Genomic DNA, 14117 nt, shown 5'->3' with positions numbered 1-14117 from the left:
ATAACGGACTCATTCGGTAAGTCAAGCAGGATTGCAGAATGTGGGCCATGTTTAAACGTTCGACCGTGTGCACCATGTTCAGTCCTACACACTGACTATTTGGCCGCAAGGACACGCGTGCTCAGTGTCCTGAGGATCGCGAACAACGCACGCCAGAAGAACGGGTGGACGCTACGATGTTCAGAATGGAACAACACGACATCTGCTGAGTGCAATGTACGGGTTCAGTGTGAGTATTTCACTTTCCACATTTACTGTAATATGCATTATTTTGCTTGATAGGGAATTGATCAATATCAAATTGGCATCTCAAATAAAATATTTAGACCCGAATAATACATTGCAGCTTTCTGAGTTCTGAAACAAACTGTTGTGTTATTTAACAACTTGGATTCAAACTGTCTATCACATGGCACCTACTCAATATAGTGCACAAATCGACCCATTATAAACCTCAGCATCAGTTTCAAAAATCGACCAAATATCGCAATGGGCAAATCTCAAAGGGTAGTAGTATAAAATACTATCAGTTTGTAGTTTGTTCTTGTTTTGTGGGTCAACCAAAGATTTATAAAAAAAAAATATCCACCTTGAATCAAACAACAATCTTTTAACACGTCGGGGAGACATGGGGAGAGGAAGTCACATCTTTGCTGGGCACAATCCGGGAAGCAACACTGCTTGCCGAAGTTATTCCCGAAGCAACAACATCGTATACAAATACTTCGAGAATCTGACTTCTTACTCAATGATGGACCGCGGAAGCTTCTAGCATGAAAATCGACCAAAAATCACTTCAAATTGCTCTTCAGTATGATGCCCAAATAACTTGAATTTATGTGTGTGTGTAGTCCAACTATTGAAGATTACAAACATAAAAGGGAAATTGGCCCCAGGTATTTTATTTAATTTATATAAATATTTTAAAATAGGGTATAAATACGGATTCGCAAAAATTGATGTTTGGCATTTCCCACATAATTTGGTCATGAAAGGTAATACAAACTTAAAATTTTGCATATACAATTCTAAATACATGAACTACATTATCACATAGGATAAAATGTATAACTTGAAATTTAGTCGCAATTTTTAGTAACGGTTTAACGCCAAAAAATCTAAAAAATGAAAATTGGTTTAAAATGATTGCATCAACTAAATCCTATGTGGGATTATAGCTTTATGTGTCCTGAAACACTGTACAAAATTTTATAAGCATATCTGCAAAGGTTCATGAGATATTCAAGAAACGGTCGGTCAAAATAAACTGAAACGCGTTTTGAGAAAACGGTCAAAATGTAAGCTCTTTACTTCAGAAGAGGAGATGCATGCATATATATATCTGTCATGGACAAAAGTTTTTACAGGACATCACATGTGCATGTGTACAACAATCTGTGACTTACCTAGTCTATTCATGAGCCCCAGATAAGTAATATTCCTCCCCATCTACATTCTGTTCAGCGGCATGAAGGGACCGAAGTCGACGTGCAAACTGCACAGCCTCACTTGCTTGGATTTGTCCAGCTGACACTCTGCTTGCATCCACTTTTTTGAGAAATTGTCTTGTCCATGTGCCAGCTTCCATCCCAAGAAGAGGGAAAATATCCAGCCTTCCACACTCTCCATCATTATATACAATAGTTGCGTCCGCTACAGCTAAGCAAAGTCGCTTTCGGCCGACAAAAACAGTCTTCGGACATCTTTGCCAGATGAGATTGTGGAAGCTCTCATTGGTATTCTGAGAGCCCCCATGAAGACATCTTTCCAGCAGGCTATCTTGGGTCAGGGTCACAAAAATTGGACGGATGGCTTCGCACACAAAATCTGGAAAGGCATTTTTGTCTGGATCTCCTCTGCCAGTTTTGGATGGACACCAGGTCCCACAGTTGTCATGTTTTTTATTACGGTGTTGCCAGATGGCCCAAATGTCCTTTTTCATCTGTCCTAAATTGCCAGAATTCTTCCTTATAGCTGCACCAAAATGAGCTTGAATTTTGAGTATTGCTTTTTTTGTCAACCCACCCCCCTTTCCGCCTATGCCTTTGACAGATTTGCCGTTCTTATTGAAAGTTTTGTTTTTTAGTTCATTCACTTTATTCAAAAGTTGGCGACCCATTCTTTTTTGAACATGCCCACAGCATTCTAACTTTTCTATTCTAACTCCCTCATACACAGGTGGCTCAGAATTTTTTAGACAACTATATGTCTTGCTGTCCCCGTCCCCAAGAAAGTTGACATATCTAAGACCATGTAGCTCCTGTGACCTTCTAAAGATCTTCAATGCCCCAGCAGGTTCCATAGCTGCAGCACTCCCCTCGTGGTTTTTGTCACATACATTTCTCTGTCTGTGTTCATCTTTCCAATCCAAAAGTTCTTGTCCTTGTTTCTTTTTCTCTTGTTTTTTACAGCTGTCACAGTGATTAGACAGCACCTCGGTGTCTACAACTTTTGACTTTTTACCATTTACACTGAGCACAGTTACCACTCCATTTTTGCTCTGAAATCCCCGTCTATGATAGGTGCCATCCCCAGATACAGTCACATCATTCCCCTCACAGGCCTCAGAAACCTCATGTGCAGCAACAGATTTGCTGATATCGGCTACTTTTTCTGTGGCCTTCCTGATCTGATTCTTGTGATTGGCCCACGTGCTATTGTTTAGTGAGCATGGTATGTTCATGTTGCCAAGGAATCTCTTAGCAGGTGCTTGGTCCCGACCGATAACAAACATAGAAAAGGGGAACCTTCTATTTACCTCAAAAACTTTGTTACATTTTTTAGATGTAAACAAAGTCATGTTGTGTTGACAACCACACTCGAATTTCAGTTCAGATGCAAGATCTGTCCTCACCTCAGTCACAGAAGAAAGCCGCGCAGCACCGATCGGTCGTTTGCACTCAGGACACAATAATCCGTTGATGAATGTGACTAAAAGTTCACAGTCAACGAATCTAAACCCAGTAAGTTCATCTTGGCTGTCAAAAGGCACAGATTCTTCTTTATTTGTGTCCAATTTTCGCAGTTTGGCACTCGATGCACACAAATGCAGAGGTGCAGACGACGCTTCTTCCTCTCCACGTTTTCTCTTTGCAGGCCGCCGACACTGATCAGGCACATTTTCCACAGTTGAATTGCTTGCATCCAAGGGAAGCCTAGCCAAAACATGTCGATTCCTTGGAGGTGTCTTTGTCTTTTTCTTGTAGCAATCCTTTCTTTTACCCATTGTAAGCTATAAACAAGTTTTGATGGCAAACACACTGACCCAATCGAAAGTAGCGTGGAAGACACAGACAGAGGCTGATTTGACCCACTTCTCAACTGGGTGAGCCGCAGCCGAAGCCCTTTTAGAAGAAGGCTTGTGATTGGTTTGTTTTCAGGTTGGCCTTCTTTGGGCCATTTGCCAAACAACCAATGAAAATCGTTGTAATGGAGTTTGTTTGGCGTTTCTAAACGGGGCTAGAAGGGATTTTGCTGTTCATATCCCAGTTTAAATTTTGTTTCTATGTTAGGTAGAAGAGAAGATATGGCCTTTCAAATTTTTTGCATAGTTAATGAGGGGTAGACTGGTGTTGTTTTTAAAACATTTACCTCAGAAATAAAATAAAATAAAATATTTAGGGTTGCAGAAATAACTAATACGGTTGATAGGGGGGTTGGAAAGGGTTTATGGAAACAAAATCACATGAAAACTCAAATCACACCAAAAAGCGTTTTTTGTCATTTTTTCATGCTACGCCATAAAAAAAAAAAAAAAAAAAAAAAATTAAATAAAAATTATGCTGACCAATATATGTTGAACAAATGAAAACACGTCTGTTGATGGCAAGTATAGTTCTAAAGATGCTTGATGGTCAACGTTTGACGAGATTACATAATTATTGAATGTGTGTTCAGACCCCGCCGAGCTTGGCCACCCAAGTATCTCTCTGGACGGCTGGAATCTCACTGGAACTGTTGTGATCAACAAGGTCTACGATTCGGACAACAACATAGACTGCTTGTGGCGCGTAAATGGCTCGACTTCTGTGAGTATGACGAGTGGATGTCTTGCGTGTACATACATTTGAACCATAACACAAAAACATATGAATGTGTACACTAGACTTTGTGGATATAATACACGTGTTCAAATGTATATCATATCACACGCGATCGACACCCCTCATTGTCAAGTTTATCAAAGGGAGACAATGGAGCAACATATAACACTATTCAGTTCAGGTTGGGGGTTGTATGTATGCCACTACATAGCAGGAATACCCTAAACTAAGCGTAGCAGCGCTCATTTACTGAAATTGGAAACGATTGTGTTTGAGTGATGATTCGTGACGGTATTTCTGGTTGCGTAGTATTCTTCTTCCGCTCTTGATTTTCGTCCCTGAGCGGAAGTTGTATCTCATTCGCAAGCGAAAAGAGATATAGAGTGCGGTTTGTGAGTTGAATACACGAGGAATGTCTTCGAATTAGTGTTTCAGCGTTCCGTTTTTTAGTTTTTTAGTTTGTTCCAAATGTAAATTCTGCGGTAGTCTTCCCATACCGTCATATTATCCAATTGACAATGTGGTTAGTAACGTTATGCGACTCCCCGTATGGCATGTGGATGCATTTTCTAGATGACAGGTTTGACTATCTCAATCAATTTGTTTCGGTTCAGGAGTCCTACACAAGTAATAAGAACAGTTTTCCTCGATCTGCTCGACACTGTGAACTATACTTTCAATGGAGGTCTAAAGTGAGCGGGCATGCTTGTGGTTGTATGGTCTGCGAGGGTGTCTGAGCAAAACGTGCAATGTTTATATGCAGAGTCAACAGCATTATAATTATCAGTTATTTATAATCAGCTCGTTTTCACCGAGGAGGAATGCATATTGACATTGTCTCAAAACGTGTTAATGGTGATTTCATGTTGATTGTTCTCAAGACTGTGATTGGCTGTAATACCTGAATGTCACGTGTGCAGCTTCACAACTTCTTCTTCTGCTGAATACACAGGAACTTATTTATGTCATGCCTTTCAGATTAATGGCTTGCAAACAACGCCCAGTGTATCATCATTTGTGGATAGCAACGGGGGAGAATACATGAATGGGACATGCATGTTATCCTTGCCGTTGAATGCATCTGATGGCGTGTATTACCTTGTCTTGACAGTCAGGCCTGGCGGTACACAGTTAATTGTTGGAAATGTCTCCGTGGGTAAGTTTTGAGTCTCTCTCTCTCTCTCTCTCTCTCTCTCTCTCTCTCTCTCTCTCTCTCTCTCTCTCTCTCTCTCTCTCTCTCTCTCTCTCTCTCTCTCTCTCTCTCTCTCTCTCTCTCTCTCTCTCTCTCTCTCTCTCTTTCTCTCTTCTCCTCTCCCTCTCTATCTCTCTCGCTCTCTCTGTCTCTCTCTCTCCCTCTCTCTCTTTCTCTCCCCTCTCTCTCTCCCCCATATATCTCTCTCTATCCCTCTCTCTCTCCCCTCCTATTCTCTCTCTCTACCCCCATCTCTCTCCCTCTCTATCTCTCTCGCTCTCTCTGTCTCTCTCTCTCTCCCTCTCTCTCTCTATCCCTCTCTTTCTCCCTCTCTCTCCCCCCCCCCCCTATTATCTCTCTCTCTCTCTCCCTCTCTATCTCTCTCGCTCTCTCTCCCTCTCTCTCTCTCTCCCCCTCTCTCTCCCACCCATATCTCTCCCTCTCTCTCTATCTCTCTCTCTCTCTCTCTCTCTCTCTCTTTCTCTCTCTCCCTCTCTCTCTCTCTCTCTCTCTCTTTTATCATTATGTAATAAAGTTCTGAGTTCTGAGTTCTGAGTTCTCTCTCTCTCTCTCTCTCTCTCTCTCTCTATTTTGTTCTGTAATCAATCACAAGGTTATGTGCGTGGACATTAATTTCAGTGAAAAGACAGTTTGAATTGGGAAATGGATGAGTTTGTTACTTGAATGTTTTCTTTCTTGTCTTGAATTCAAAGAGAAACCTGGAGCTCTACTTCTAGAGCCGCAGACATGTCCTGTCTTCGTAGCAGAAGGAACAAACCTGGAATGTACATGTCATCACACATTAACACAGAAGGGGTCACCAACGGCCTTTGTCACCTGGGTCATTGCTGACAATGGATCAGTGCTGAGTGTCAACAAAGTCCACAGGAAGCAGAATGGAAATGAATACACTTGCCGCTCTGTGTGGGGTCCGAAGAAAGATTTCATTCGTCTTAAGAATTATACTCTTCTTGTGGCCTGTAAGTGTATTAGTGGGATGGGAGTAGCGATGCATATCTGCCTGTGTTTTTTTTTTGTCTGTCTGCCGGTATGATTTCATACAAATGAAGAGAGAGAGAGAGAGAGAGAGAGAGAGAGAGAGAGAGAGAGAGAGAGAGAGAGAGCGCGAGAAAGAAATAGTGAGAGAGAGAGAGATGTAGGGAGGGACGAAGAAGGAGAGAGTCTGTATTTCCGTCTGTGTCGTTATTTTTGTTACATTATATGAGCGTATCATATATCTTACATGATTATGTGAGTACATGAATTTTCAGATGGACCCACTGATGCAGTAGTCTATTCACAAACTTACATCATCAATGGCACAGAAATCGTGACATTAAATTGCACATGCGATGACGTTTACCCTTCAGTGAACATCAGCTGGAGTGTTCCCTGTATGACTTTCACCTTGATCTCTCGGATGAGCACATGCAGCGTTGCCAAAGCAACGTTGGACAGCATAACAGAAGTCACGTGCTTTGCGTACAATTCCAAATTAAAAGGTGTCAACACTACGTATGCATATAGGCAACCTGTTCAAAGTAAGTATTTATAATGTAAAGTTGAATAAATTAGATGGATTGAAAAAAGAAATATGTAATTGTGTCGTAAGTTTATTCATGTGCTTTGCAGATCGCTCATTCCTTCTTTGGATTCCTTTGTTTGTTAGTTACTTCAATATTTTAAGAGAAGACGAGCGGCAACGAAACAAAAGAGTGAGATTTGTTATCACTAGACACACACATTACAATTATATAAAACATTTAATGGACATTGATATGTCAGATTGGTTAAAGAGGGATACGGGTGGGGAATCATTTTAACGTCGCTCTATATGTGACACTGAGAAAATCCACATACAGTTGCAAAAACAACAGTTGTCTGGCTGCTACCGTTAATTGTTGGTGGTGGCTGCACTGGATATTGTTAATGCGGTGGAGGATTGTTTAGGCCAAATACAAATACATGTTGGTTTAGGGTAACCCGACCGACCCTTTTTTTCCCCACCGACCTTAACACTTGTTTTGTTCATTTCTAAAACAAAATCCCAAATGTTGGCACATTTTGCGAACCATACCGGGACTAAGGGAAGTAACCTCCTTTAAAATCGACTACATTTAAGAATATAACATATAAAAAAAGCCGAGCTACCGATCCTATTTGTTTTGGTCACGTTACCCTGAACCAACATGTACTTTTATTTGGCCTTCGGTGTGTTCGTTTGTATTTTTATTTTTTGTTTGCTTTTGTTTTGTGATACAACTCTGTATGCGACGTAATACTAACTGTGTTGCAGATCAGGATCAAAATCAAGCTTTGCCTCCGGCATCCGTAGCTGGTGGAGTAGTGGCTGCAGTTGTTGTTATCGGCACCATCATCGTCGTCGTCATCATTATCGTCAAACGAAAACGTGAGCAAATTTTCTATCTTGAGAAAATGTCGAACACCAGTGAATGGATATGAAATAGTGTAGTCAACACTATGACACCCATATGCTTGTTTGGTAGAGTAAAATGTGTTTGCTTGAGAAAATGTAAGTTTTACGCCCTCACGGCAAAGCCATTAGGGGCATGTTACACGGGAAAACCCGGCTTTGTATGAAAATAACAAATACAAATGCAGGGGGGGGGGGGGGGGGGAGGTAGAAAGCTGGCTGCCGGATGCTAGAGGAGACCTGAAATGGGCTAGGGACCGGGTTGGGTCGTCCTGGGTCAGTGCTGAAATGGTTACTTTATTGGCTGTTGGTCGAACGGACAGCTTGGTATTTGTTGATAATTTATGCGTTATGTGATTATGCATTTCGTTAAATACCCACATATAAAAACCGCAGTTCGAGGGTGGTATTGCAAGGACTATGGCTATATCTGCAGTCCCATGTGTGCTGTGATTATTTCATGTAGCTGGCATGTTTCCGCGGTGTGTTTGAAAAGTAAATCTTAATATAGTCCTCTGCCAGCCTGTTTTGTAACACAAATGATGACCATGTGTGTAGATGTTCATGTTTACACTGTAGTTGTGTTGTTTCCCACCTAGCGTATGCCTGTCTGTCGGTCTCTCTGCCTGCCCGTTTATCTGTCTGTCTGTCTGCCTGTCTGTCTCTCTGTCCTTCTATCTCTTTAGATTGGGTATTTCCAGACTTGCTTTACATACAGAAAGGTATAAAGCTGTAAGTGAAAATAATTTGGTCTGTCGTTTGTGTCAATCTAGTACTGAAGATGAATTGCATTTTGTTTTATGCTGCCCTGCACTGGCAAATCTAAGACGTCAATTTATTCCAGCAAAATTTTGTAGATGTCCTTCGAATTTCAAACTTGCACTGTTGTTGTCTGTGAAAAATGAAACTATACTTTGCAATGTAGCTAAGTTCTTGTATTTTTCATTTAAATGTTTAGAAAATGCTGTTTAAGCATTAGTATTTTGTGATTATACATTGTCTTTTCTTCTGTTCACTTGAAACGACGCGTGTGTGGATTGCTGCTGCACACACGCTTTACTTTTGTGTAACCAGCCCCCTTCCGAAAGGGGCTAAGGCCTTAAAGGAATAAAATCTTGTTCTTGTTCTTGTTCTATCTCTTTGTCTCTGTCTGTCTCTCTCTCTCTCTAGCTTTCTCTCTCTGTCTCTGTTTGTCTGCCGTTCTCTGCCTCTCCAACTCTCTCTATCTCGTTCGCTATGTCTCTATCTATGTGCCTCTGTCTCTCTGTCTCTCTGTATCTTTCTTTCTTTCTCTCTCTCTCTCTCTCTCTCTCTCTCTCTCTCTCTCTCTCTCTCTCTCTCTCTCTATATATATATATATCTATCTATCTATCGTTCTATCTTTCTCTCACTCGCTCTCACTCTCTCTCTTTCTTCCTCTCTCGTAATTGACCTAAACACGCTTTCGTATTTTGTATTTTGAAGGATCGTCAAAATCACCAAGAGCAGAACAAAACGAAGGTGAGTTCAGCAATAAATTCTTATGATGAAATACAAAAGAGCTAATCTGTTTGTGAAAGTGCGGCAGAACGGTATGCTGTTATAAGATAAGGCTATTTTGTTTTTGTGCTAGGCCACTTGTTGGTTTACCGTCTCTTTTATTTCTCAATGTCCATGAAAACATTGTCAGTGAGCTCTGTGCTTCAAGGTAGTAATTACATTTTCATTACAGAATTCGTACAATACACCAACGACTTGTACGCCAGTACAGGAGAAGTAGAGTCATCAAGCAGCGATGTGATCAATTCAACACACCCACACCCATCATCACTGGAGAATGCCAACAGTCCGCAGAACACTGACCAATCCGCAAACCCTGAAGGAACGTACGTCAACGCGGGCGCAGCGGCATCAGCAGCAATGAACCATAGCGGCGACGTGTATGCTACAGTAGCAAAGAAAACGAAAAACGAAGCTTCCGATTTGCAGTATAACAATCCCAACGAAACGTATGCTCAAGTACAGAAGAAGAAACCACAGGGAGATGATTCGTCTGGCCAAGTTAAATCTCCTGCTCAAAAGTTGAATAACAACGGAAAACACGGGACGGGAAACGAAGCGGGTGAACAAACTACTGGACTCTCCAAGTTTGGTAAGATTAAGCGGTTTTTGCGTTGCTTATTTCGCGCGTGTTTCTGTGTGAGTGTGATTGAGTGCGCGTGTGTGTGTGTGTGTGTGTGTGTGTGTGTGTGTGTGTGTGTCTGTGTGTATGTGTGTGTGTGTGTGTACGTGTGTGTGTGCGTGCGTGCGTGTGTGTGTGTGTGTCCAGTGGGTGTGTGTGTGTGTGTGTGTGCGCGCGCGTGTGTGTGTGTGTGTGTGTGTGTGTGTGTGTGTGTGTGTGTGTGTGTGTGTGCGCGTGTGGGTGTGTGCGTGTATGTGTGGGTGGGTGTGCGTGTGTGAGTGTGTGTCAATGTATTCTTCGATCCTCTGTTCCTATCCGCAGCTGAAGTCACAGAGTATGCCAACTGCCCGAGGGAGTCAACGGTAGACAACTGTGAAGCTGTTTACATGAACATGGCGCAGGCGTCTTCTCCTGAAGCGAAAGAGGTAATCCAATGTGTTACATTTGTGTTTGTTAATTGGTTGTTTTTTTGTTATCTCGAGTTCCTGCCCCAGAAACAATGAAGCTAGGGTTAGTATTTATCACATCTAGAGTAGGTTTCAAGCTGTGTGTGTGTGTGTGTGTGTGTGTGTGTGTGTGTGTGTGTGTGTGTGTGTGTGTGTGTGTGTGTGTGTGTGTGTGTGTGTGTGTGTGTTTGTTCAGTGTAGAAAGCACTGACAAAATCTGCGTATGAAAGAGTTAATGATTGTCTCTGTATTTTGTTGTGTAACAGGAAGTGAAAAGGAGCTCAGAAACTGATGACGAGTACAACAAACTTCGCTTGAGGAAGACAGAGGCGCAGGGTGCAACATCTCCCTACAACCATCTCGGAGACGAGTGATTTGCTGACAATAACTGTATGTGCACTGGGCGAAAAGTGGCGTTTTGTATCTTACAAAACTACTCAAAATCCCAACAAAACTTCAAGTTTCAATGGGTTTATCACATTTTGGTGTTCACGACAACGCCAGATTTTGATTGGATTTTGTTGAAGTTATCGCAGCGAAATTGCCTGGAATTTCAGCGCGTTTTGCGACGGTCAAAACATCATGTTAAACCATGTTACAGCATGTCTGTAACATGCAAAAATTCCAAGTTTTGATGGCATTAAAGCTTTGGTTTAACGCCAAGTAACATCATGTTATCGTAGACTTAACTTGCAAAACTGCTTGTTTTGGTGGTGTTACAGCTTGCTTGTAATGTGATAACATGATGTTATCGTAGACTTAACTTGCAAAACTGCTTGTTTTGGTGGTGTTACAGCTTGCTTGTAATGTGATTAACATCATGTTATCGTAGACTTAACTTGCAAAACTGCTTGTTTTGGTGGTGTTACAGCTTGCTTGTAATGTGATTAACATCATGTTATTGCTGGTATAACATGCAAAACCCCATGTTATGTTGGTGTTAAAGCTTGCTCAAATGCCTATTAACTCCATGTTATGTTGGTGTTAAAGCTTGCTCAAATGCCTATTAACACCATTTTAGTTGGTGTAAGGCTTGATTATTAATGTAAAAAAACACCATGTTATGACGTTCACATAATTGTTTTCCACTGGATGGAATTTTGTGGAAAAGAAAGCATGTTGTTTGGGAATTGTGTGCGGGTTTCATGCTTGGATATTGCACTATGCTGACTTGTCACAGGTCAATTTACATTTAACAATATTAGTTTTCAAATGCATCATCCTTCACACATTATGTAAACATCTTTAACATTAACACTTTGGTTGTAAAATGATTGCACTTTATTCAAACAGGACAAAAACAAAAATGCTGATTCACAATGTACAATAGCAAAGGACTATTTTGAGTGGAGACAGTGTTCATCCACACTATATATGATGCCCTGTGAAAACATTGGCCATAGATATATGTGAATTACTTCCCTTGGGTATGAACATTTATGAATGATTAAATGGGTGAAAGAAGGCCACACAGAATGAAAATCAGTAAATAACAAAATCACTTCCCTTGTGAGTAAGAACAGTCATACCATGTTCCAACTTTTTGCTAAAAATTCGCCCACAATGTGACCTTCAAAGTTAAAAAGGGGTAACTGAACTTCATGTTTGGATGTCATGGAGTCATGGAGTCCAACATGAAGAAATGTATAAGAACACAAGAATGTATGCATGACAAAGAACAAATGTTTATTTTTGAATGTTTTATGTATGTTATTATTACGGACACAAAAGCTCAGCAATGCAATTTCTCTTTTAGAGATTAATAAAGTTATTTTATTGTATTGTATTGTATTGTATGTCAGTAAATTTTGAAAGCCCTAGATTCATAAACATCTGAAAACTGCTCAACGTCTTTGCATCACGGCACATTAATTAATAAAAGTAAGAGTTAGTAAGACTGGCCTAACTGCTATGGTGAGGCAGTAATAACTCGTTGATGAAGAATTATTTGAATTCTGAATTTCGAACAAACAAATACAGTGTCCTTCCAAACACCCTTTTCAGGCCTCCAAGAATAAAAAAAATAAGCTGGTCTTAAAAAGGAGGAAATCTGCTTAATATCTAGGTAAATGTACAACAGGTTGTGAACAGAAAATCCAAAAATGTAAGGTCTGAAAAGCGGGGAAGTTTGAAAAGGGGGGAAGGGGGGGACCTAAAATGTGACGATCATAACAACCATAATTTATCTAACAAAGTTCATTCTGAAATCTTCTTCAGCGTTTGATTATGGAGAGACTAAATCCTCAGTTCAGATGTGGTCTTAACTCCTTGTCTCCCAGGTACACACAGTCACTATGTACATTGCATCTGTTATCATTCGGCACATATCCGCATCCTGCTTAGACTGTTAGCTTCAGTCGCTTCCTGTAACGTTGATCTAACGCCAGGATTCTAGCCTGTTGATACAGTTTCTACAATTCTGAGTGACCTGCTGCAGCACAGCTGGTCTCGGCTTAAAAAATCTTGGTCAACATAGATGGGGTACAAAGTGTTAAAATAAAGCGTCCTTCCAAAGTTGATGACAGGTCCCCAGAGTATTCACAAAATTATATGGTACTGGAACTGGAAGCCTTGCACGGCGACGAAAAAGATGTCCACGCCTACATGAAGAAGCATCCTTCACGGCTTCAGCGGAAACAGTCGGCTGGGGATGAGGACAGCACCTATGTAAAAAATATAGACAAGAACAAAAATATATGTCAATGGGAAAACAAAGAAACAAGTAGAGAAGGACCTCCCCACCTTTACACAGTGAAAATGAAAAACACATGTGAATGTACTTATGTTTTAAATCTCCCCCCCCACCCCAATTAAGACCAATTATCCAAGATATTTTTCAGTCCTCAAAGGAGAATTTCACTGTTCTCACGGAACCCTGAAGAAAACTGAGCTGTGCTAATATATTACATAACTGCAAACATCCCTCAAATTCAATATTGCAAGCCACTATACATTCCTCGTAAAGGCACTTCATGCTCACGTGTGAAAACTAACATAAGTTTACAAGTGTGTATCTACTTATAATAATAATAATAATAACGGGCATTTATAAAGCGCCTTATCAGAAGTTCAAAGCGCGTGACAACAATACGTGTATAAAAAATTCATACAATCACTGTCAGATTCAAACAACACATCATGCACATCTCACATCCCCAGACTCTATGCTAAGGCCAAAAAAAAGAAGTCTGTTTACGGTATCCCGACCGACCCTATTTTTTTGCGCGACCCTAGACTTTTTTTTGGCATTTGGGGAAAGAAAAAAAAAATCAAAATTTTAAAACAAAGTTTGTTTTTGGGCAAAATAATTTGATGTTTTTTGGAGAAAAAAAAAATCCCGACCTACCGACCCTATTTTTTGGGCCGATGTTACCGTAAACAGACTATTTTTTTGTTTGGCCTAGAGTGTTGTACTTTTTGCAAGGGTTGGAGAGTGGAGTCAGGGCAGCCTATGAGAAGGGATTTGCTGTAATCTAATCTACACAGAATGCAGGATGTAACGAGAGTTTTAGTGGCATCAACAGTCAGAAATGTTCTTGTGGAACCTATTCTTCTAGTTCTAATGTAGTACCTGTTTGTAGTGAACTCACCAGCAGGAGTATTGCATACATAATTACGCATTACTGAATTAAAGTAACTATTTTCAAAGCTTCTCGCTTACCTTGGAATAGTGTCAAGCAGCTTATGTTGTGTCTAGATCAGCAATCAGATCTTCACACTCAGCCTGCACTTGCTGAAAACTGGACATGCCTGTATCTCAATCAAGCTGTTGTTGCGGAGACAACGGAATCATGCTCAAGTCAGGTCCAACTGAAATAAAAGCATATTGTCAGCTGATAAA

General features: G+C 40.7%; 1 protein-coding gene and 1 long non-coding RNA gene across 3 annotated transcripts; one reads left to right on the top strand and one right to left on the bottom strand.

Moving 5' to 3' along the window:
* On the top strand, positions 1 to 11385 carry LOC138956509 (uncharacterized; the record flags this gene model as incomplete). 2 transcript variants are annotated; one of them, XM_070327849.1, is given in 10 exon segments in its annotated part: positions 1 to 229; positions 3898 to 4028; positions 5022 to 5199; positions 5949 to 6215; positions 6507 to 6776; positions 7532 to 7645; positions 9134 to 9169; positions 9381 to 9800; positions 10152 to 10255; positions 10543 to 11385. In XM_070327849.1, coding segments are annotated over 10 exon segments (1857 nt in total), but the record flags the coding sequence as incomplete, so codon positions are not given.
* A 413-nt stretch (positions 11386 to 11798) lies between these two features.
* Positions 11799 to 14099, bottom strand: LOC138956510 (uncharacterized). The gene is made up of 2 exons (XR_011452683.1): positions 13938 to 14099; positions 11799 to 12939 (listed from the first exon to the last, which is right to left on the bottom strand). It is a non-coding gene; the product is annotated as an uncharacterized lncRNA (long non-coding RNA).
* Positions 14100 to 14117: the final 18 nt, after the last annotated feature.

This window comes from Littorina saxatilis, unplaced genomic scaffold, assembly GCF_037325665.1.
Source record: "Littorina saxatilis isolate snail1 unplaced genomic scaffold, US_GU_Lsax_2.0 scaffold_2672, whole genome shotgun sequence".
NCBI classification, from domain to species: Eukaryota; Metazoa; Mollusca; class Gastropoda; order Littorinimorpha; family Littorinidae; genus Littorina; species Littorina saxatilis.
The sequence above is the reverse complement of the archived record's forward strand: the minus strand, read 5'-3'. Positions and strand labels throughout refer to the sequence as shown.